The sequence below is a fragment of the Apteryx mantelli genome, chromosome 23 (assembly GCF_036417845.1).
Source record: "Apteryx mantelli isolate bAptMan1 chromosome 23, bAptMan1.hap1, whole genome shotgun sequence".
Classification (NCBI taxonomy): Eukaryota; Metazoa; Chordata; class Aves; order Apterygiformes; family Apterygidae; genus Apteryx; species Apteryx mantelli.
Genome location: NC_090000.1, coordinates 10,139,804 through 10,163,104, shown reverse-complemented (window position 1 = coordinate 10,163,104; position 23,301 = coordinate 10,139,804). Strand labels below are relative to the sequence as shown.

At 50.9% G+C, this 23,301-nt stretch overlaps 1 protein-coding gene across 1 annotated transcript; it reads right to left on the bottom strand.

Moving 5' to 3' along the window:
• Positions 1-344: 344 nt before the first annotated feature.
• LOC136993994 (uncharacterized) lies at positions 345-22,392 on the bottom strand. Its single transcript, XM_067310033.1, is given in 13 exon segments — positions 345-449; positions 1,789-1,871; positions 3,085-3,241; positions 3,421-3,523; positions 15,279-16,319; positions 16,321-16,706; positions 16,709-16,919; positions 18,709-18,849; positions 19,457-19,624; positions 20,263-20,348; positions 20,693-20,775; positions 21,997-22,153; positions 22,333-22,392. Coding segments are annotated over 13 exon segments (2,781 nt in total).
• Between the last annotated feature and the right edge of the window lie 909 nt (positions 22,393-23,301).

Below are 23,301 nucleotides of genomic sequence, written 5' to 3'. Positions count from 1 at the left end.
TACGAGGTCCAGCAGCACACCTCTCCTTGTTGGCTCCTCCACCACCTGTGTCAAGAAGTTGTCACCAATGCTCTGCAGGAACCTCTGGGAAGGTTTGTGCCTAGCTGTGTTGTCTTTCCAGGATGCCCAAATCCACACTTGGATATGCAGACTAGGCCAGATGCTGGAGGACTGTATGAGCCAGCTGAATGACATAAGGAAGACCACCAGTGCTCGGAGGGGCATTAGCTTCCTCATCAGAGTGTTCCAGGGCTTCCCTATCGTTCCTGTGAGAAAGCTCATTTTAACCCAACTTCTCTGTGCTGCCACTGGAGACCATCTCCCATCTCCTGTGGGAATCAGGGCTAAGAAGCCAACATACTCACTCTGCGAAGAATGACATGACCAGAATGGGTCTGAAAATGAGCAGCTTTGCTGCCTGAGAGGACTGAATGCCTCATCTCTGGAACCTGCAAAGGCAAGAGACACATGTGAGATGATGCCAAGAAAATTATCTCAGTGCTCACAAGAGCAGCAAACATTTCCACTGCTCAGAGAAGAAGCTGCCTCTCTGAAATGTTGAAACAAAGAACTCTGTTCCTCACAGCAGCCCCTCAGTTATACAGCCTAGCAGCTGGAGGGGAATACATGAGAAAGGGGAATAACCCTGTCAGGCTTTTTGCAAGGCTCAGAAGCCAGAGACTCAGCCCAGAGACCAGGTGCTTCCTAATGCAGCAGTTGATGGAGGCAAGCACAGGAGAAGGCATTTCACTAGCTGGGGTTCCTGGCTGCTGCATTTTTCCTGCTGCCTTGAGTTGATGCCTCCTGGGCTGAGAACAAAGGGCTCAGACATGGGATTAACCCCACAGTCTCTCCTAACATTCAGATGGCTGCCTTTGCAGCATGGAGGAACAGAGTGACACAGCCCTTCCTTTCCCTTTACACAGCAGCTAACAACTGTGAGGGCCAACCCTATGGTCTGTGTTCAAGGGGTAGTTGAGGGTCCTGCTCTGGGACCCACTGGAACAAAAGCTGGAAAAATGGTCCCGGCCCAGAGAACGGTCTGAAAATATGCCATGGACTAAGACAGAAGGAAGAGACAGAGCTGGGAACCAGCTACAGCCTGCGTGCATCTCTGGCTTAGCCCTCGAGGGGCTGAGCTCAGACTGCTTTTACATCTCACCTTTCCAGCTGCCCTTGAAAGCCCAGGCTGACGGATGGGGCTGCACTAGAAATCTGGGGAAGGGCATTGGGCTGGAAGGATTCTCTCTCTGACACAGTGTGGCATGTGGGTGCACACATCAGGAGAAGCCCCCCTTTGTGCCACGGTGGCTCCAGAGGCACTGGGAAGAGCTGGTCAGCACAACTAGACCAACACAGTGACAGCAGCAAAAGGGATCTGCTCCCATCTGGGCCTTGGTCTGCCTGTTCTTCAGCTTCCAGTCATGGACTCAGTTGTGATCCTAAGACATAAGGCACTAAAGCCTGGTTTTCTGGAAGAAGGGAAGTCTAATGGCAAAACACACAATAGGTGGGATCTCTTCTTTGAATTTTTCCATGAGCACATGGGAACAGGATCCTGGGCTGGAGGGGACCTTGGTTTGACCCAGTAGAGAAAGTCCCAGGGTCTTCTATGTCACCAAGTCCTCTGAACACTAGAGAAGAACAGTCCAGGAAGCTGGCATTACTCTAGGCCAGGACCATCCCCATGACCAGAGAGGTCATGGCAGGCCAACAGAAGTGCATTCACTTGCACTTTGCTAGGATTTCAAAAGCACGAGAAGCAGAACTGGAGAAATGGAAACTTACCCCAAGAAGAGCTTCTACCAGCTGTTCAGTCCCATTTAGCCTCTGCAGAAAGTCTCTGTAAAATCTCGCTTGCACGTCTTTTCCTTGAATAACAAGCGTGCCAATGTCCTTCAGAACAAGGGCAACATTCTTGCCACTCTCGAGGCAGCGAGACTAAAGACGCATGGTCTCTTCTGTGCAAGCCTCCACTGTTTGCCAAGGAACGGAGATGTCTGAGGCTACGTGAGCATACTTCAGGGGCTCCTTACAATTCCTTACGACCTAGGAAGCAACACAAGAAGAATGAAGTCACTAACAGAGCAGTTCAGCAGGCTAAAAGAGAATGTCAGCAGCTTTGAGGTCTTCAAGCAAGAAACTGCTCCTGGCCTGTCTTCTTTAACATTTGGTAAAGCTCCTGCGGGAAGCTGATGTCATCCCTCCCGAGGAGAAGTTCAAAGCACTCTGCAACTGATGTGCCGAGTGTACAGCAAGGTTTTCTTGCCTACAGAGATGGGAAGATCCTAGCAATCTGGTATGAACCTGAGACACAGTGGTAGGACAAGGAGAGGAGAAAGGCAGAGAGTTCCCATGATGGGGAAGTGGGTGCCAGGTCACGGTACTTGTGCCCACACTCAGTGCATTACACAAGCACTGCACTACACCCCTTCAGACCCTTCAGGCCATCCCCAGCGCCCTCAGACGTGCACAGCAAATATGCCTGCTTTGGGTGCCAGAGGCCTGTCCCTGAAAGGAGCCAGACTCATGTTGCCCTAAGAGAGAAGATGGAATCCTTTGAAAGGAAAGACCCACTCCAAACGCAGCTCTGAGCTCCTCCTGCCCCACAGGCATCACCGATATCCACTACATCTGCAGGGCTGGCAGCGCTGACCAGCAGTCACAGCAAAGCTGGCCTCTGATGGGTTTTAATCCTCACTATGGTCCCCATCTCTCTTTCAAGGCTCTCTACATCTGGCTCACTTCTAAGTAGAATGCAAGAGGCAGTATGAACACTGGTGTTTGCCTGTACAAGGTCTGGTGTGGCAATAAACATGGATCATGGGTTTTAACTAGATCTGAGCGGAAGAGGCAGCCCCAGTACACTGGGCATGTAGCCAGCTGTTACAGCAAGTCAGAGAGAGAGGGAGTATAATTGTATTGTGCATTATGATCTCATGATAATAATAATAAAAAGAAATGGAGCTGTTCACAGGACCTGGTGGAGGAATTCTAAATGTCTAACAGTCACATCTGAAAAGCACTTGTGCACATCCCAAAGATGTCCCAAGGGGAAGCAAAAGTGCCAGGCTGTCTTCTTACCAGCAACATAGGCCTTATCATTGGGGAGGCCGTGAACCTCTGCAATATTCTTTGAAAGGTGGAACACAGGTTTATGAACAGTCAGAAGGCCACGCTTCCCACCACCAACTTGTTCAGTTACAACACTGAAGGTCCCAAGCTGAATAATTCGGAGTTCCTGAAAACAGGAAGGAAGAGAAGAATTATGAGACTCTTAGGTGGACTGGCTGATGATCTGTCAGCACATGATGATGATGCTCTGTGCCCTGCCCACTCCTGCTGTACTGCAGAGCTCTGGAGAAGCCTTGGAGAAGCTCTTTCGAAGAACTTTCCAGGCCTCAGCACCAGCTGCCTTACAGCATAGTCAGACACACTTTCCCAGGTAGCAAGGGTCTCTGGAAAGTAAGTGAAAGACACGTCATGCTCTGGGTGGGCCAACTCACAACCATTCAGCCCATGCCTAATGCAGGAGATGACAAGTGCAAGCGTATTCAAACAGCATCCCCCTCCCCAAACATACCCCATCCCTGACAGGAGCTGCAGAGCTGAGGTGGGGACTGCCTTAATGTGGACCCAGGAGGGGTGTGGATCTCAAACAGAGGCATTACGGCATGGAGATCCTGCCACGGAACTTCCACAATGTGTCCCCGAGCTCAGAGCCTGCTCTGCCATTCTGGAGGTACAAGGAGATCCAGTGGGAAGGAGCAGGAGGCAGTGGCCGGTCTCCCAGACAGGAAGCCACTGGGAGCTGAGGAAAAGTCCAAGGATTCATTTCTAAGCCATGTGTTTCCGGCAGCTTCTCCAGAGCCCAGCAGGAGCTGCAGGGCCCCTCAGCCTTCTTCAGACAGCTCTCCTTTCCTGCCACATGCAGCTGTCACAGGGTGACACCCTCCCTAGGGATTTTGGCAATGGATTTCCACTCAGCGAGAGGACAGTGCCATGCCCAGGGCAGTCCAGGGGCTCAGGGCATCCCCTGGGTTTCCCCTGCGGGGTCAGGCATCTCCCACTGCTGCCAGCAGCCCCACCACATGTCTGCCAAGAGCCCGGGACTGTCCCTGGGCTGCGATGGGTCTGTGCCCATTGCCAGGGCCAGCCGTGTGCCAGGTGCTCACTCTAGGGGAAACGTGTGCTGGTCCCCACCCTGGACCAGCAGTGTGCCAGGTCCCCGCCGGGGCCGGGCCAGTGCTGGGCACCCTGGGCCCGGGCAGGGTGAGGAACCGCTCTGCCCCGGGCGGGCACCGGGCCAGCCCCGCCAAGGGCTGGGCACCCTGGGCCGGAGGGACTCGCTGCGGCTGCCACACGCTGGCTCCAGTGGCCCGTCCCTGCCCAGGGCGGTGGGAGCAGTTGGCTGGGGCCGGTTCAGGCCGGGCTGGGGTAGTGTGACATGGCGCTGTGTGGGGCTGGGGTGCGGCGCCGGGCCAGGGCACGGGGCCGTGCCGGGGCGTTGCTGCTGTGGTGGCAGCACCAAAGGTCGGGGCAGAGATAAATACTGCGTCACGTCAGCGCAGCCAGTTAGGCTCTTCAGGGGAGCAGCTTCGGCCTTAGGCTTCACGCATCAGTGCACGGCTGGGACTTTGCGGTTAGGGATCTTAGGGAACTCTTTTGGGTGATGGCTGAGTGCTGGGCTTTGTGTTTCTGCTGAGGGTTTTGGGAATGGGCTCGATTTGTGGCCTTGGGGTTTGGGTGGGGGTGGGGGTGAGGGCTAGAGCCAGGTCTAGCATTGAAGGCAAGCAATGAGGACTAGGGATTAGCCTCAGACACAGGGTAAGCGTGAGGGTAAGGGGTAGGAATTGAGGCTGCAGCGCAGCAGTTTGGGTTTGGCCTTAGTGACTAGAGGAGGGGAAGGAGGGAAGGCCAAAGGGTAGGGCTTCAGGTATGTGGTTAGGCTTAGGGCAGGGGCCTGCCAGAGGTGCTCTCGCAGTCCCTGTGCCAGTGGCATCCCCATTACCTGAAGACCCCTGACCTCCCCAACACATGTGCTGTCTCTTGGCCGACAGCTCTTTATCCTTCATGTGCTCCCACGCCTGCCTCCAGCTTCTGGCTGGTCAGCTGAGGGGATGCAGAGGACCTCCTCATCAGCACACAAGCGCTGTCCCTCACACCTGCCTCTGCCTCTGGCCTCCCCCACCCTCCCTGCCCTCCTGGGCTGACCCCGCCCTCCCCTTGAGCACCTCACAATGCCAGCCTGCTGCTCCTCACCAATCAGCTTGCTGCAGCACAAGTGACCTCACAACCTACAGCCCCGCCCTGACACCTCCACCTGCACCTCCCCCTCCCCTGCCTCCGCCCTCTACTCTCACCTCCATGCGCTTCCACTGCAACACTAAACCCCACAGGCCCTACCCTGCCTCTGCAGTGAAGGACCCAAATGCCTTGGAGCTAGACTTCCACGGTGGTTGGACAGTTAGGCTCTTCAGGGGAGCAGCTTCAGCCTTAGGCTTTCAGGCATGTGTGGGGTGTTCAGGCTTTGCAGTTCATGGGTTTAGGGAAATCTTTGGGTAATGGAGAGCAAGGGTGGCATGGCTTCAGTGAAAAAGGTGTGCACGGGAGGGCATGGAGCAAGGCTCCATTAGGTGGGATTTACTTTGGGTGAGACATGGATGCACATGGAGCAGGAAATGGGTCATAAAGTCAATGAGGCAGGATATGGGGATGGGCTGGGAACTGGACATCCAGGACAACCCATTCCTCGGGGGGTCTTTAGAAAGAGACTGTCCATCTTGGGAAGCCCCATCTCCCTGGGGCATCTCCCCAGCTGCCCTTCAGGGCAACGGCCTCATCCTTACAGCCACAGCCTGTGGCCAGTGCCTCCATGCCCCCATGGACATCTTCCTCCTCACACTTGCCTCCATCTCCACCACTTTCCCTAAATCCATGTTCCCTGAGGGACACCAGGGCTGTTCTCCACTTGGGATGTGCTGCCCAGGGCTGCCTGGTTCTCTTTTTGATGGCAGCACAGTTTTCTCTTCTCACTGTCATGGCCTACAGCCACCACATGGCCACCTGCAGACCCCTGCAGTATGGCACCCCACTGGGCTCCAGAGCTTGGATCCTGGGGCAGTGGTTTCTCCACGCAATGCTGAGTCAGTAGCTGAAACAGCAGCAGCAATAAGCTGCCCTCCTCTCCTCTCTAATGACTCCAAGTCCATCTTGTGTCATCTGTGTGTTGATGATGCCCAGGAGCATTGAGAAGGGCAAGAGCTGCAGCTTCCGCGTGGCCTGGATGCCAGGCTCTGCAAAAGAGCACAAGAGCACCCCAGTGCCAAAGCACAGGCTTGAACCAGGGACCTTTAGATCTTCAGTCTAACGCTCTCCCAGCTGAGCTACTTCAGCCCTGCCTTGCCACCTCTTGTCCCCATCACAGCCATGCAGGAGCAGAGGCTGAGGAGCAGGAGGTCCCTTGGGCCAAGCTGTGTCTTGCCTGGCCATTGCTGGGCTGTGGTTGGCCCTGGTGACCATCCCCAAACCTGCTCTGCTCTCCTTCTCCACGCTTGGTCAGATGGCACCTCCTGGTGGGCCAGATGCCTCCACCAGTCCCTGTTCTGCACAGCACACCACTAAAACATCTACAACTCTTTCCTTGTCCACAAAAATCCATCAGTCCCCCCATAACTGGCTTCAATACCTTCAGCCATTGGGAAAGGCTGAGGATAGCCAACAGAGGCATCTCCAAAGAGCAGCTTCCTCCTGTAGCCTTGCTGGGGAAGAAATCCCACAAGCAGGGGGTTTGTCCCCCAAAATGAAGAGCTCGGAAAGGACAAGCTCATTTCAGCACCCCTCTGAGGCACGACATGGGGGTCGTGGTACAAACTGGGGAGGAATCAGGCAGTAACAGTCTGCCAGGCTTGAGTGGTTCTTGCTGTTCAGAGGGAACTTGAGGGGCTGGAGAGGGGCAGAGAGGAAGCTCCTGAAGTTCAACCAAGCAAAGGGCCGAGTCCTGCCCCTGGGGAGGGATAACCACAGGCAGCAGGCCAGGCTGGGAGGGACGTGCTGGAGAGCAGCTCTGTAGAGAAGGACCTGGGGATCCTGGTGGACACCAAGCTGGTGACCGAGCACTGGAGCAGGTTGCCCAGAGAGGTGGTGGCGGCTCCAACCTTGCAGATGTTCAAAAGCCACCTGGGAAACACAGTCCTGGGCCACCTGCTCTGGGTGACCCTGCTGGAGCAGGAGGTTGGACGAGGTGATCTCCAGAGGTCCCGTCCCACCTAAACCATCCTGGGATTCTGGGGACTGGGGTGAGGATGTGGGGACTTGGGGGTCACATGTGGACCCTGGAGACCAGGGTGAGATGCGGGGACAGATAGGTGACACGTGGGGACTGGGATGAGGACATGGGGATATGTAAGGGACACATAGGGAGCAGGCTGGGGATGTGGAGGACACATTGTGTCCATGTGGGGACTGGGGGAAGGACAGGGGAGACACATGGGGACCCTGGGGACACATAGGGGACACATGGGGGACAGGGGACCAGAGTGAGGACATGGGAGACACATTAGGACCAGGGTGAGGAAGTGGGGGACACGGAGGGACGCTGGGGACCAGGGTGGGGACATGTGAGGTCTGTGGAGACAGGATGAGGTTGTGGGGACACATGGGGACCAGGCTGAGGATCTGGGGGACACAGGGGGACATTGGTGAGCAATGGGGGACAAAGGGGGGCTCAGGGGGCATGGGGGTGCAGGGGACATATGGGAACTCTGGGCATGGGCAGGGGCACACTGAGGACATGTAGGGACACCGGGGACCAGGATGAGGATGTGGGGGAAGCTTGGGACCAGTGGTGGTGACATGGAGGGAGACTGGGGAACAGTTTGGGACATGGGCGGACACTGGAGGGGATTTGGGGTCGGGGGGGGGTATTTGGGACATGCTTAGGATGTGTGTGATGGGCTTGCGATGCTCCAGACATGTATAATGCTTGTAGCACATGTGACATCGCATGCATGCAATAAAGAGCCGAGCCCTCCCCCGCCCAGACACCTGGACCCTCTGTGTGTGTGGGGGGGGGGGGGGTTGCGATTCAAGGGGAGAGTTGGACATCTGGGTCCCTCATACACGAGGGCAGTGGATCAGCTCTTGCAGTGGGTGCCTGGACAGCCGGGTCCCCTGTGCATGGGGCGAGGGGGGACAGCTATTGAGGCTGCACCCGGATGCCTGGGTCCCTTGGAGAATCAGGTTCCCCAGACACCCAGGACCCTTGGACGCTCGGGTCCCTCCTACACGAGGGGGGGGGGGCTCAGCTGTGGAGCAACACCAGGATGCCTGAGTCCCCTGGACGCCTGGGTCCTCTGTCCACGGGGAGAGGGAATGGCCTGGAGTGGATGCCCGGATGTCTGGGTCCCTCATACCCGACAGGTAGAGGGTTCAGCTGGGGAGCGACACTGGGACGTCTGGGTCCCCCCAGACACCTGGGTCCCCTGTTCACAGGGGAGGGGTTTGCACAGCGAGGGGGGAATAAAGACCATTCCCTCCCTGCTCCAAGGGTAAGAGGTGACATTAGCCCCACCCCAACTTCCATTGGAAGCCCCGCCCCTTGCAGGCAGCCACGTGTCCCACCTTCCCAGCAAGTCCCACCCCTTTTTCTGGTCACGTGGTGCCCCCCACTTAATGTGGTGCCATTTTGTGTAACATCCCCCCCCATACACACACGCACACGCAGATGATCACAAGCTGCTCTGTGACTGGCTGGCTGCCCCTGCTCCCTCCTTCCAGTGTCCCCGCAAGTACATCCAGACAGGAAGTCCTCCTCCTATTGGTGCCGCTATTTTGTTCCTGCCCCCATTTTATTCCCGGGGTCTGCCATCTTGTCTAACACCACAACTCCTGTCTTTCCACACCGCTCTGTGATTGGTCACTTTTTTTTCTTCCCCTGGACTGTTTTTCCCATGTGCTCTCAGATACACTCTGCTTGGCTGCTCTGCTTTTTTGCCTCAGGAAGTCCTCAAGCATCAAAACATATACATCTATATACAATAGATAGAGTATATGCACACATAGAAATAGAGAGAGAGGAATGGAGAAATAGGTATAAATATCTACTGCATTTATTTAAATGAAAATACAGCATGATATGTAATGTGTCTATTTATGACACTATATGCATAATATATATTCAGATATTTACTTATGTATTCATACATTCAAATTTATAAAGGGATAGAGATTAAATATGTATATAAATAGCCATAAATGGGAGTTGCTGGTTCCTGGGTTTGCTCGAAGCTCTTTAGAAAAGCAAAGGAAATTTGGGAAAGTTGCTCTTTTGGCATTGCTAGATGTATTTTTAGGGGAATAACCGAAAGGGGCTGGTCCCATATTGGTCGAAAGCCCAATTTGGGAGTTTCCCTCCAAGGCAGAAAGCAAAAAGTTCAAATGAATTTGGAGATTCTCATTCACTAGGGAGAAAAACATTAAAAATTCTTCATTCTTCCTGCCTGCTGCATAATATTGAGGTAGAAGAGAGTTTTTGCAGCCTTTTTTTAACCCAATATGAAGAAAAATATGCATACATCTCCCCACCATGTGGGAGGTTGGGGGCTGGCCCGTTCGAGATTCGAACGTCTCCAAGGATGGAGCCCCCAAGTTGCAGTGTTTGACCCCTTCTTGGTGCAAACACCCATTCTCAGGGTTGACTTTGGATTTCCCATGCTCTGCTGTGCCCCAGAACTAGTGGTTGGGCACCTTCGGGGTGACTGAGGTGAGGTGTCCCACCAGGCATGGGGTCAGGGTGGGCGCTGCGAGGTGTCAGGGAACTGCAGGGTGCCATAAGGAGCTGCAGACCCCTACAGGAAGCAACAAGGTCAGCCAGTAATACTGGTGGTCAAGCACTGGAGCAGGTTGACCAGAGAGGTGGTGGTGGCTCCATCCTTGCACATGTTCAAAAGCTGCCTGGGAAACACAGTCCTGGGCCACCTGCTCTGGGTGACCCTGCTGGAGCAGGAGGTTGGACGAGGCGATCTCCAGAGGTCCCGTCCCACCTCAACCATCCTGGGATTCTGGGGACTGGGGTGAGGACATGGGGACTCAGGGATCACGTGGGGACACTGGGGACCAGGGTGAGATGTGGAGACACATAGGAGACAGATGGGGGCCAGGCTGGGAATGTGGAGGACACATAGTGGTCACATGGGGATTGGGTCAGGACATGCAGGACACATTGTGTCCATGTGGGGACTGGGGGGAGGACAGGGGAACACAGGGGAGACATGGGAGACACATTAGAACCAGGGTAAGGATATGGGGATATGTGGGGACACAGGGGGACACTTGGGACAGGGAAGGAGACACTGGGGCACTAGGGGTGTTTGGGGTCCCTTCCCCTGTTAAAATTCGCTGTTCTCTTTTGTTCATTTGCCGGCACCAGTAATGAGCAGCAGGAATCACATGTCTAAGTTTTAACAGTTTTATTGCTAGCAGTAAAGTGCCAATTGGCTGGGAGCACAAGAAGGGACCCCAAGAAGCTTTTTGTTACAACTTTTAAGCGATAGCAAGTTCTTACATATTCAATACTTTAGTCTACATCATCAACCAGATCTACCCACAATCCCCTTGCTGTGTTACAGTAGGAGATAGTTTCATGCCAGCCTTAAATGGTCCATCTTAAAAGTAGTCATCAGCTGATTTGGCACCTCCTCTGGTGTTGCCTCTGAACAACTTCTTGTGCTGCTGGCTGGATTGAACTGGCTTCTTTGCAGTTCTTCAACTTTGTTGGAAAAAAAGGGCTAAGGCAAGGTCAGAGAAGATGTTCTGCTTGCAAGCCACGTGACCTTGCCTGTTCTTTCTCTACAAAACTAGAGTAGAGTGGAAATTTCCTTAACAAAACTTTACATCCACAAGTCCAAGGGCCCTGATGGGATGCACCCACGAGCGCTGAGGGAGCTGGTGCATGTCATTGCTAGGCCACTCTCCATCCTCTTGGAAAGGTCATGGCAATCAGGAGAGGTGCCTGAGGACTGGAAGAAAGCCAATGTCACCGCAGTCTTCAAAAAGGGCAAGAAGGAGGACCCAGGAAGCTACAGGCCAGTCAGCCTCACCTCCATCCCTGGAAAGCTGATGCAGCAGCTCATCCTGGATGACATCTCCAAGCATGTGGAGGAAAAGAAGGTGATCAGGAGTAGTCAGCATGGCTTCACCAAGGGGAAATCATGCTGAACCAATCTGAAAGCCTTCTCTGATGGGATGACTGGCTGGGTAGATGAGGGGAGAGCAGTGAATGTTGTCTACCTTGACTTCAGCAAGGCTTTTGACACTGTCTCCCATAACATCCTCATAGGGAAGCTCAGGAAGTGTGGGTTAGATGAGTGGCCAGTGAGGTGGATTGAGAACTGGCTGAATGGCAGAGCTCAGAGGGTTGTGATCAGTGGCGCAGCGTCTAGTTGGAGGCCTGTAGCTAGCAGTGTCCCCCAGGGGTCAGTACTGGGTCCAGTCTTGTTCAACTTAGTCATCAATGACCTGGATGAAGGAACAGAGAGCACCCTCAGCAAGTTTGCTGATGATACAAAACTGGGAGGAGTGGCCAATATACCAGAGAGTTGTGCTGCCATTAAGAGGGACCTGGACAGGCTGGAGAGATGGGCAGAGCGGAACCTCCTGAAGTTCAAGAAAGGCAAGTGCAGAGTCCTGCACCTGGGGAGGAATAACCCCATGCACCAGAACAGGCTGGGGGTTGACCTGCTGGAAAGCAGCTCTGCAGAGAAGGACCTTTCAGTGGTCTGGAAGGACCTCTTCCAGAGGGCTGGTGGACACCAAGTTAAGCATGAGGCAGCAGTGTGCCCTTGTGGCCAAGAAGGCCAATGGTATACTGGGCTGCGTTAGGAAGAGCATTGCTGGCAGGTCAAGGGAGGTAATCCTCCTCCTCTCCTCAAGCCTGGTGAGGCCACACCTGGAGTAGTGTGTCCAGTGCCGGGCTCCTCAATACAAGAGAGATATGGAGCTACTGGAGCCAGTCCAGCAAAGGGCCATTAAGATGCTTAAAGGACTGAAGCATCTCTCCTATGAGGAAAGGCTGAGAGAGCTGGGCCTGATCAGCCTGGAGAAAAGAAGGCTGAAGGGGGATCTTATCAATGTGTATAAGTATCTGAAGGGAGGCTATAAAGAGGGTGCTTTAAATAAGATATCCTTACTGTGAGGGTAGCAGAGCACTGGTACAGGCTGCCCAGAGAGGTTTTGGAGTCTCCTTCCTCAGAGATATTCAAAAGCCGTCTGGACAGGGTCCTGGGCTATGTGCTCTAGGTGACCCTGCTTGAGCAGGGGGGTTGGACTAGATGATCTCCAGATGTCCCTTCCAACCTCAACCATTCTGTGATTCTTTGAAGCAGCCGGCGGAGTAGTGAGCCCTGGAGCTTAGGGTAAAATCTGGGTGATGAGCAAGTAAAGCATTAACAGGACTGAAGAAGTTTGCCAGCTGATATGTGCAGGGCCGTGGGATAGACACTGCACAAACTTCAGGGAGGGAGGAAGTGATACTGTCACCGAAATTGGGAGAAAAACTCCTTAACACCAATGCAGCATTAAGAAGCAGGCATTCTCTTTATTACAGCGCCGGGTACACGGGGGATGGCTCCACCCAACGTGCACACCGTGTGTCGCATCACCTAAAGTTTATATTGCTCTATCCTGTGCACATGCATTAAATTTCCAGGAATGATTATAGATATTCATTCTATTTCCTAGAACTAATTACTACATTTACATAATCATTACGCATGCGGTCTGAGTCTCTGGGGGTCTTCTGTGGGGGTCTCTGGTGGTCTCTGGTGGTCTCTGGTGGTGTCAGAAGAGGTGTCACTCTGCGTCTTGCCATGAACTTTGCTCTACTTTTCCATACATGGTCTCAACTTGGCCTGCTTCCTTGTTGGAGAAAAGCTGTCTTGGTCCTAATCTTGGCTCCCACTGGCTTCTGCTGGTTTATCTGTACTTTCTCAGGATGTATCAGTCCCAGCTGCACTGGTGTCCTTGGGTATGTTTGTCTGAGGCTCCTGTTGAGACTCCTCCTTGTCCGAGCTGGTAACAGTTTCCTCATTCCCCCCCGCTTTGAGACTCTTTCTTGTCTGGACCTTTTGGTAACAGTTCCCCTCTTTGAGACTTCCAAAGTATGATTTCTTTGGGAGTCTCACCTAAATTTTTATAATTTTGATAATACTTTTGATTTTTAGGGATACATAGTTGGGTACAACACAATGTAACTAAAGGTGAACATTGGATCATAATACAGCATAATATGCATATCGCAACTACAGCTATGATTATTACAAACACTTCTTTTAACCAAGTTAAGTTTGGTAGCCATGAAGTTAACCAATTCCACCATGAGGAGGAGGACTCCTTTTGTTTTTCCCACTCTTCCATCACTCTTTCAGTTGAGTTTATCCCTTTCTGCTGGATCTCAAATCCATCATTTATGTATGTACAGCATTCTTGTCCTATGAGAGCACATGTTCCTCCCTGGCTGGCTAACAGATAATCTAGGGCCATACAATTTTATCGCTGATTGACTAAACAGTCTGTTAACGTCATGGCTACCCCAATTAAAATACTAATAATGCGTTGATTAGTTCCCATGTTTGACTAATTAGCTAACTCTTAACATTCTAATTCTAAAAGCATGCCAAAACTACAAATAATTCAGCAACACTCTCAAGTCTCGGGTTTCAAAATATTTTCTGGATTCTTATTTGAAGAGGATTTTTATCTGATGGAATGACCTTCCACTGAGGTTCTTTCAGCAATGATGCTGGCTTAACTCGAGTGTAATGAACCCAAGGTTCGATCCCTTCTATCTTGAGTGCAGTGTAAGTAGTTAAGAGTACCTGGAAAGGTCCTTTCCACCTCTCTTGTAAAGATTCAGAGCTCCATGTTTTTACATATATGAAATCTCCGGGTTGATACTGATGGGCAGGAGTGTCCAACGCAAGTGGTCCTGTCAAAACAATATGCCATAGGAGAGCCACAAGGACTTTCCCTAAAGAAATCAGACATAACTTTAAATCTGCTTTTGCCTTTACATGCATCTCTCCTGGAATCAACAGCACTTAGTATGGTTTTCCATATAATACCTCATAAGGACTAATCTTACTTTTTGATCTTGGCTGTATTCTAATTCTTAAAAGAGCCAGCGGAAGGGCCTGCGGCCATCTTAAAGAAGTTTCCTGACATATCTTACTGATTTGCTGCTTTAAAGTTTCATTCATTCTTTCTACCCTCCCACTCGATTGTGGTCTCCACAGGGTATGCAAATCCCACTTGATACCCAGAATCTTGCTTAGCTGTTGGACTATATCTGCCATGAAATGTGGGGCCCGATCAGAGAACATTCCTATCAGTACCCCGAATTGTGGTATTATTTCTTTGAGCAATATTTTAGTCATTTCCCTAGCTTTATTGGTGCGACAGGGAAAAGCTTCCGGCCATCCCGAGAAGGTGTCAACTAATACCAGAAGGTATCTATAACCATCTTGTCGTGGTAATTCAGAGAAATCTATTTGCCAATAATCTCCCAGGGAATTTCCTTGCTTAGTGGTCCCCGGAGGCGGTCTTTTCCTGTTCATAGGATTAATTTTTAAACAAACAGGGCACTTTGCCGTTACAGATTTCACTATTCCAGTCATTCCCACACATATAATTGAATTTTGAAGACTAGAAATCATAGCTTTACTACCCCAGTGTGTTTCTTCGTGTCTTCTTTTTACAGTCTCAGTCATTATCTGCTGTGGAATGATGACTTGTTTCGTAGGAGTTATTAACCAACCCTCTCCATCTGGGGTTGCTTTTAACAGTGATGCTAATTGTTGATCTGCCTCACTGTAATTAGGTTTCAGAATTGGGAGCTTCACCTGTTTTACTGGTACCAATGCAAGGATGCCTTGTCCAGCCGCCTCTTTGGCAGTTTTATCAGCTAATTGATTACCCACATTTACTGTGGTTTGTCCAAATTGATGTGCCTTGCAATGCATTATTGCCACTTCCTTAGGTTTCTGAATATTCTGTAGAAGTTGGATAATTTCTTCCTTATATTTAATAGGTGATCCTTGAGCCGTCAGCAATCCTCTTTCCTTCCAGATGGCCCCATGTGCATGGACTACCCCAAATGCATATTTTGAGTCAGTCCATAAATTTACCTTTTTCCCTTCAGCTATTTTCAGGGCTTGCTTCAATGCTATCAATTCCGCCTTCTGGGCTGACGTGTTAATGGGTAGGGCCCCAGCCTCTATTACCTGTGTCGTGGTGACCACTGCATATCCGGCCATCCGTTTCCCATCTCGCACAAAGCTGCTACCATCTGTATTAAAAGAACAGTTGCAGCTACAGCACGCAAACACCCTAGCCATCCTTTACTCACATTCTCCAGTTGTTTAGAGAAATATCCTACAGCTCTTCTCCACGTTCCCAATTTCTGAGTCAGCACACCCAAGGTGAGATGTGGTCATTCATGTACAAATAGCACAAAGGGTTTAGACAAATCGGGCAGTCCCAGTGCAGGTGCTGACATCAGGGCCTTCTTTAGATCCCTGAAAGCTACTTGGCATTTGGGGGTCCATAGTATGTAATTCTCATTTGACCCTTTCAGAATTTCATAAAGGGGTTTTGCTAATAGCCCGTAGTTGGGAATCCACAGTCGGCACCATCCGGCCATACCTAAGAACACCCTCAGCTCTCGTGCAGTTCTTGGTTCTGGAGTTTGGCAGATCGCTTCTTTTCTGTCGGTTCCCAGTCTTCGTTGTCCCTGTGAAATCTCAAGACCTAGATAAATCACAGTCTCTTTCCCTACTTGAGCCTTACTTTTTGTCACACGATATCCTCTTTGTCCTAGGAAATTCAACAGGCTTATGGTCATCTGTAGGCACTCTCCCCTAGTCTCCGCAGCCAACAAAATGTCATCCACACACTGCAGTATTGTTCCTTCCAGATTTTCCTTTTTCCATGATTCCAGTTCCTTGGCCACTTGATTGCCAAATATTGTTGGACTATTTTTGAACCCCTGAGGTAACACCATCCAAGTAAGTTGTGTTTTACGTCCGGTGGTGGGGCTTTCCCACTGAAAGGCGAATATTGCCTGACTGTCTTTGTCTAGAGGTATGCAGAAAAAGGCATCCTTGAGATCAAGCACAGTAAACCATTTATGGCTCTCCTTTAGGGATGTTAGCAAAGTATATGGGCTAGCCACCACTGGGTGAATATCTTGAACAATCTGATTCACAGATCTTAAATCCTGAACCAACCTATATTCCTTGCCATTCTGTTTTTTTATGGGTTTATATTCTGCCATAACTCAAAAATTTAGTTATTAATTCTTCCAACCCTTTTCTAGCCTCCCACTTAACAGGGTACTGTTTTTGTCTTACCGGTTTAGCTCCAGATTTTAGAACAACCTTCACTGGTTTCGCCAATTTAGACCGACCTGGAATTCCGCTAGCCCATACAACTGGTATTACTGCATCGTCTACTTCGGCAGGAATCTCCTCCTCCAGTTTCTGCGTGCTCCGTAACATAAAAATTCTCGCTTCCACAGCTTTTGCTTCAGGTATTAGTAGTTGCACCTCTCCATTTTTAAAGATTATCTGTGTGTTTAACTTATCCAATAAATCCCTACCCGTCAAGGGCATCGGACATTCAGGCATATATAAAAATTGATGAGTCACCCATTTTTCCCCAATTTAAATTTTAAAGGCTGCAAAAAGAGCCAATTTTCTTGTTTCCCTGTAGCACCAACAACGCTTACAGTTTCATGGCTAAAGTTTCCTTTACAAGTATTAAGTACAGAGTAAGTGGCTCCTGTGTCACCTAAAAATTCTACTTCATCATTTCCCAGCCTCAGTGTAACCAGGGGTTTGGCTGGGGATGATTGCCCCGGTCCCCTTCAGGATTCATCATTTAATGTCATGAGTCTGATGGCTTGCAGGGCTGGGTCTAACTTCCCAGCCTGAGGACATTCCCTCTGCCAGTTCCCCCTTTCTCTGCAGGTTGCACCCTGATCTTCCACAAGTCGAGGGTGCACAAAAGGAGGTAACTTTCCCCTTCCCCTACCTCTTCTCATGCCTTGGTAAACCCCCCCCACCTTGTGCCTTCCCTTTCTTTAGAGGCTCTTTCAGGAGCCCTGGTTAAAGTAGCAACCACTCTCCCTTCTCTTAGGTATTCCCTTCAAAAATGTCGCGTTTCTCTCTCCTTTTCCCTATTATTAAAAGCTATCCAGGCCACTTCTAACATTTTTCCCAGATCTCTCGAATCTGCCCCTTCTAATTTTTGAAGTTTCCTTTTTATGTCTGGGGCCAATTGTCCCATAAAAATTGAAGCTAGCTGCTGGGCTTCCTCTGGTTTTTTTTTTCAGGATCCAGGTTGGTATATGTTCTGGCAGTAGCCTTTAATCATTCCATAAAAGCAGATGGGGATTCAGTTGGTTCTTGTTTGACCTCATCTATTTTAGACCAATTAACTGCTTTTGGCATACCGTGTTTTACACCATACAATATCCATTTCCGATATCTTGTTAGAAGTCCCCGGGTCCTGGCAGGTTAGGATCCCACCCCGGGTCTGTAGCAGGAAAATTCTGATCTAGCGTTCCCTGCAAATCCCCACCAGCATGTGCTCCTTCCGCCTGTTTCCGAGCAACATTTAATACCATCTTCTTTTCACTACTGTCCAGCAGGGTGTTTAATATTACCTGCAAATCATTCCAATCTGGATCCTGAGTCCTAATTATAGTTTCAAACACTTCTGCCACTTTCTCCGGATCCTCTCTATAGTTCCCTGCTATTTCCTTCCAGGACCTTAAATCCATTCTAGAGAAAGGCACTTTAACTGTTACAAGTCCGGTACTTCCAACCGCCTGCCAAAGGGGAGCCTGTAAAACCTTCCCCACTTCCCCTTGTCGTCCTCTTGTTCTCCCTGCAGTCGGGCTAAATCCTTCTGCCTCTTCAGCCTCCCCAACAACATCTTCCTCTTCCTCCTCCCGTTTACACTTTAAACACCTCTTTCCGATCCTACAAGCAGAACAACACCTTTTCAACTTTCGACCCTTTCTCTCCTTCTCTAGTGCTAGTATCATTGGATCCTTTGGAATCATTCCACAATCTTTCTGCCATTCGGGGTGGTTTCTTAATGGGAAAAACAAATCTACATACATTATTTCATCCCAATTCCCCTTGCTTCAGCAAAACAACATTAATTGTAATATGGTATTGTAGTTCACAGTTCCATTTGTAGGTCATTTTTCCTGATCTTCTAAAGTATACATGATTACAATGATTACAGTATTCAATTAATTGTTCTCTTGGTAAGTGTACCTCCCAGAGGACCTGCCGCCTCTTTCCAATGCTTTAAAATACATCCCAGGGTGAATTCTTCAAAATCCCCCCCTCTTTCGACGTTTGGTTACCCATAATCACAAAATCCACAAAACAAAGTCCAATAACGTTCCAAATGTCAAATTGCCACACAAATCGAGCAATTCAGGACTCTAACCTGACCTGGTGGGGCTCTAACCCACAATTGTGCACAAATACCAATCCGGGTGTTCCACAGACTTTCGTCTAGCAGAACTATAACCTTACCTTCCCCTTGAGGTACCTCTACAGCCCAACCCTGCGGGACTTTTGCCACATCTGACAGGCAGGCAACCCAACCTTTTAAAGAAAAGAATGCCATTACCTTTCCCAGGGGTCTTGTTCAGAGCTCTTCGGTCCAGGGATCAGAGGTTCTCCCCGAGAATCCCTCGGTGCCGGCTGGAGGTCCTGCGATCTCATGGATCCGTTGAGGATCAGAAGCAGAGTCCCACCTGGGTCGCCAAAACTGTCACCGAAATCGGGAGAAAAAATCCCTAACACCAATGTAGCATTAAGAAGCAGGCATTCTCTTTATTACGGCGCCGGGAACACGGGGGGATAGCTCCACCCGATGTGCACACCATGTGTCGCATCATCTAAAGTTTATATTGCTCTATCCTATGCATATGCATTAAATTTCCAGGAATGATTATACATATTCATTCTATTTCCTAGAACTAATTACTACATTTACATAATCATTACGCATGCGGTCTGAGTCTCTGGGGGTCTCTGGTGTTCTCTGGTGGTGTCAGAAGAGGTGTCACTCAGCGTCGGGCCACGAACTTTGCTCTACTTTTCCATACACGGTCCCAACTTGGCCTGCTTCCTTGTTGGAGAAAAGCTGTCTTGGTCCTAACCTTGGTTCCCACTGGCTTCTGCTGGTTTTTCTGTACTTTCTCAGGATGTGTCAATCCCAGCTGCACTGGTGTCCTTGGGTATGTTTGTCTGAGGCTCCTGTTGAGACTCCTTCCCCAAGCTGGTAACAGTTCCCCCTTTCCCCCCCATTTGAGACTCTTTCTTGTCTGGGCCTTTTGGTAACACCTGGGGCAGGGGATGCTATTCTTACACACCTGCCAGTTTTCTCAGCTCCTTTGCCGCTCAGACCTGCCTCCAGGGGATCCCCCACTACCAGCTCCCTGACAAGGCTGAGGTCTGCTCGCCTGAACTCCAGGCCCTGGACTCTGCTACTCTCCTTCCTCGCTCCCCTCAGGGTCTTGAACTCCACTATTTCATGGTCTCTACAGCCAAGGTGGCCACAGACTATCATGGCCACATCCCTTCTGGTTGTGAGCTTCCATTTCTAGTCTTTGGGATCCACCTTATTCCTGTCAAACCCCCAAAAGCCCAACCCTCAATGCAGCAAACATGCACACGGGAGTTGAGGGTCCCCTCCCATCTTGCAGCCAGGACTGGCACCAGGACAGCGAGGCTCTGCCTTAACCCCTTCTCGGCCTCAGGAGGCCTAAACCAGCTCTTCCCACCTCCCTGCAGAGTCTCCTTGTCACCAGGGCATGTGCTGGCCATGAAAGGGCTGAATCCACTGCTCTGACTGGGACCTACAAAGAGCAGGAGGTCCCTGAGGCACCCTGACCGCAGCTGCAGACAAAGAGCTATGGCATGACCTTGGGAGAGAGCTGCCCTGGGAACAGGCAGTGCCCTCAACCCCTAACTCCTCAGTGGTCATTTGGGGGCCCCTCCAATGTTCACAAGCTGCAAATGGCAGAGTTCACACCACACCAAGGAAAGATCCACAGCAGTTTGGAGGTTTAGTTTAATTCACAAGAACAAAGCTCTGGGTGTAGCCTCCAGCTACAGCCTGCGTGCATCTCTGGCTTAGCCCTTGAGGGGCTGAGCGCAGACTGCTTTCATATCTCACCTTTCCAGCTGCCCCTGAAAGCCCAGGCTGAAGGATGCGGCTGCACTAGAGACCTGGGGAAGGGCACTGGGCTGGAAGGATTCTCTCTGTGACACAGTGTGGCCACCATTAGCAGCATGCGGGTGCACACCTCATGGCAAAACACACAATAGGTGTGATCTCTTCTTTGAATTTTTCCATGAGCACATGGGAACAGGATCCTGGGCTGGAGGGGACCTTGGTTTGACCCAGTAGAGAAAGTCCCAGGGTCTTCTATGTCACCAAGTCCTCTGAACGCTAGAGAAGAACAGTCCAGGAAGCTGGCATTACTCTAGGCCAGGACCATCCCCATGACCAGAGAGGTCATGGCAGGCCAACAGAAGTGCATTCACTTGCACTTTGCTAGGATTTCAAAAGCACGAGAAGCAGAACTGGAGAAATGGAAACTTACCCCAAGAAGAGCTTCTACCAGCTGTTCAGTCCCATTTAGCCTCTGCAGAAAGTCTCTGTAAAATCTCGCTTGCACGTCTTTTCCTTGAATAACAAACATGCCAATGTCCTTCAGAACAAGGGCAACATTCTTGCCACTCTCGAGGCAGCGAGACTAAAGACGCATGGTCTCTTCTGTGCAAGCCTCCACTGTTTGCCAAGGAACGGAGATGTCTGAGGCTACGTGAGCATACTTCAGGGGCTCCTTACATTTCCTTACGACCTAGGAAGCAACACAAGAAGAATGAAGTCACTAACAGAGCAGTTCAGCAGGCTAAAAGAGAATGTCAGCAGCTTTGAGGTCTTCAAGCAAGAAACTGCTCCTGGCCTGTCTTCTTTAACATTTGGTAAAGCTCCTGCGGGAAGCTGATGTCATCCCTCCCGAGGAGAAGTTCAAAGCACTCTGCAACTGATGTGCCGAGTGTACAGCAAGGTTTTCTTGCCTACAGAGATGGGAAGATCCTAGCAATCTGGTATGAACCTGAGACACAGTGGTAGGACAAGGAGAGGAGAAGGCAGAGAGTTCCCATGATGGGGAAGTGGGTGCCAGGTCACGGTACTTGTGCCCACACTCAGTGCATTACACAAGCACTGCACTACACCCCTTCAGACCCTTCAGGCCATCCCCAGCGCCCTCAGACGTGCACAGCAAATATGCCTGCTTTGGGTGCCAGAGGCCTGTCCCTGAAAGGAGCCAGACTCATGTTGCCCTAAGAGAGAAGATGGAATCCTTTGAAAGGAAAGACTCACTCCAAACGCAGCTCTGAGCTCCTCCTGCCCCACAGGCATCACCGATATCCACTACATCTGCAGGGCTGGCAGCGCTGACCAGCAGTCACAGCAAAGCTGGCCTCTGATGGGTTTTCATGCATGCTGTGGTCCCCATCTCTCTCTCAAGGCTCTCTACATCTGGCTCACTTCTAAGTAGAAGGAGAATGCAAGAGGCAGTATGAATGCTGGTGTTTGCCTGTACAAGGTCTGGTGTGGCAATAAACATGGACCAAGGGTTTTAACTAGATCTGAGCGGAAGAGGCAGCCCCAGTACACTGGGCATGTAGCCAGCTGTTACAGCAAGTCAGAGGGAGAGGGAGTATAATTGTATTGTGCATTATGATCTCATGATAATAATAACAGAAAAAAGAAATGGAGGTGTTCACAGGACCTGGTGGAGGAATTCTAAATGTCTAACAGTCACATCTGAACAGCACTTGTGCACATCCCAAAGATGTCCCAAGGGGAAGCAAAAGTGCCAGGCTGTCTTCTTACCAGCAACATAGGCCTTATCATTGGGGAGGCCGTGAACCTCTGCAATATTCTTTGAAAGGTGGAACACAGGTTTGTGAACAGTCAGAAGGCCACGCTTCCCACCACCAACTTGTTCAGTTACAACACCGAAGGTCCCAAGCTGAATAATTCGGAGTTCCTGAAAACAGGAAGGAAGAGAAGAATTATGAGACTCTTAGGTGGACTGGCTGATGATCTGTCAGTGCATGGTGATGGTGCTCTGTGTCCTGCCCACTCCTGCTGTACTGCAAAGCTTTGGAGAAGCCTTGGAGAAGCTCTTTGGAAGAGCTTTTCAGGCCTCAGCACCAGCTGCCTTACAGCATAGTCAGACACACCTCCCCAGATAACAAGGGTCTCTGGAAAGTAAGTGAAAGACATGTCATGCTCTGGGTGGGCCAACTCACAACCATTCAGCCCATGCCTAACGCAGGAGATGACAAGTGCAAGTGTATTCAAACAGCATCCCCCTCCCCAAACATACCCCATCCCTGACAGGAGCTGCAGAGCTGAGGTGGGGCCTGCCTTAATGTGGACCCAGGAGGGTCTGGATCTGAAACAGAGGCATTACGGCATGGAGATTGTGAGGGATCTTGGGAAACTGCGTAGACAAAGATATTTGCATGAGAAGCGGTAGAGTAGGTGTAGCGGAAGATCACGCGGTGTGACGCGCAGACTAGGGGTGGGGGCGAAATGCAACTGTATATAAGCTTGAGCGCAGCTCACAATAAATGCCATTTTAGCACCTCTCACATTGAGGTCTGTGCTTTGTGGCCCTGCAGCGGGAAGCTGCAGTGCACCCCCCGGTGGCACCATGAGACCGAGCTAGAGCGCAGCGACAGGAGATCCTGCCACGGGACATCCACAATGTGTTCCTTGAGCTCAAAGCCTGCTCTGCCACTCTGGAGGTACAAGGAGATGCAGTGGGAAGGAGCAGGAGTCAGGAGACAGGAAGCCACTGGGAGGTGCGGAAAAGTCCAAGATTTCATTTCTAACCCATGTGTTTTTGGCAGCTTCTCCAGAGCCCAGCAGGAGCTGCAGGGCCCCTCAGCCTTCTTCAGACAGCTCTCCTTTCCTGCCACATGCAGCTGTCACAGGATGACCCCCTCCCTAGGGATTTGGGCAATGGATTTCCACTCAGCAAGAGCACGGTGCCATGCCCAGGGCAGTCTGGGCGCTCAGGGCATCCCCTGGGTTTCCCCTGTGGGGCCAGGCATCTCCCACTGCTGCCAACAGCCCCACCACATGTCTGCCAAGAGCCCGGGACTGTCACTAGGCTGCAATGGGTCT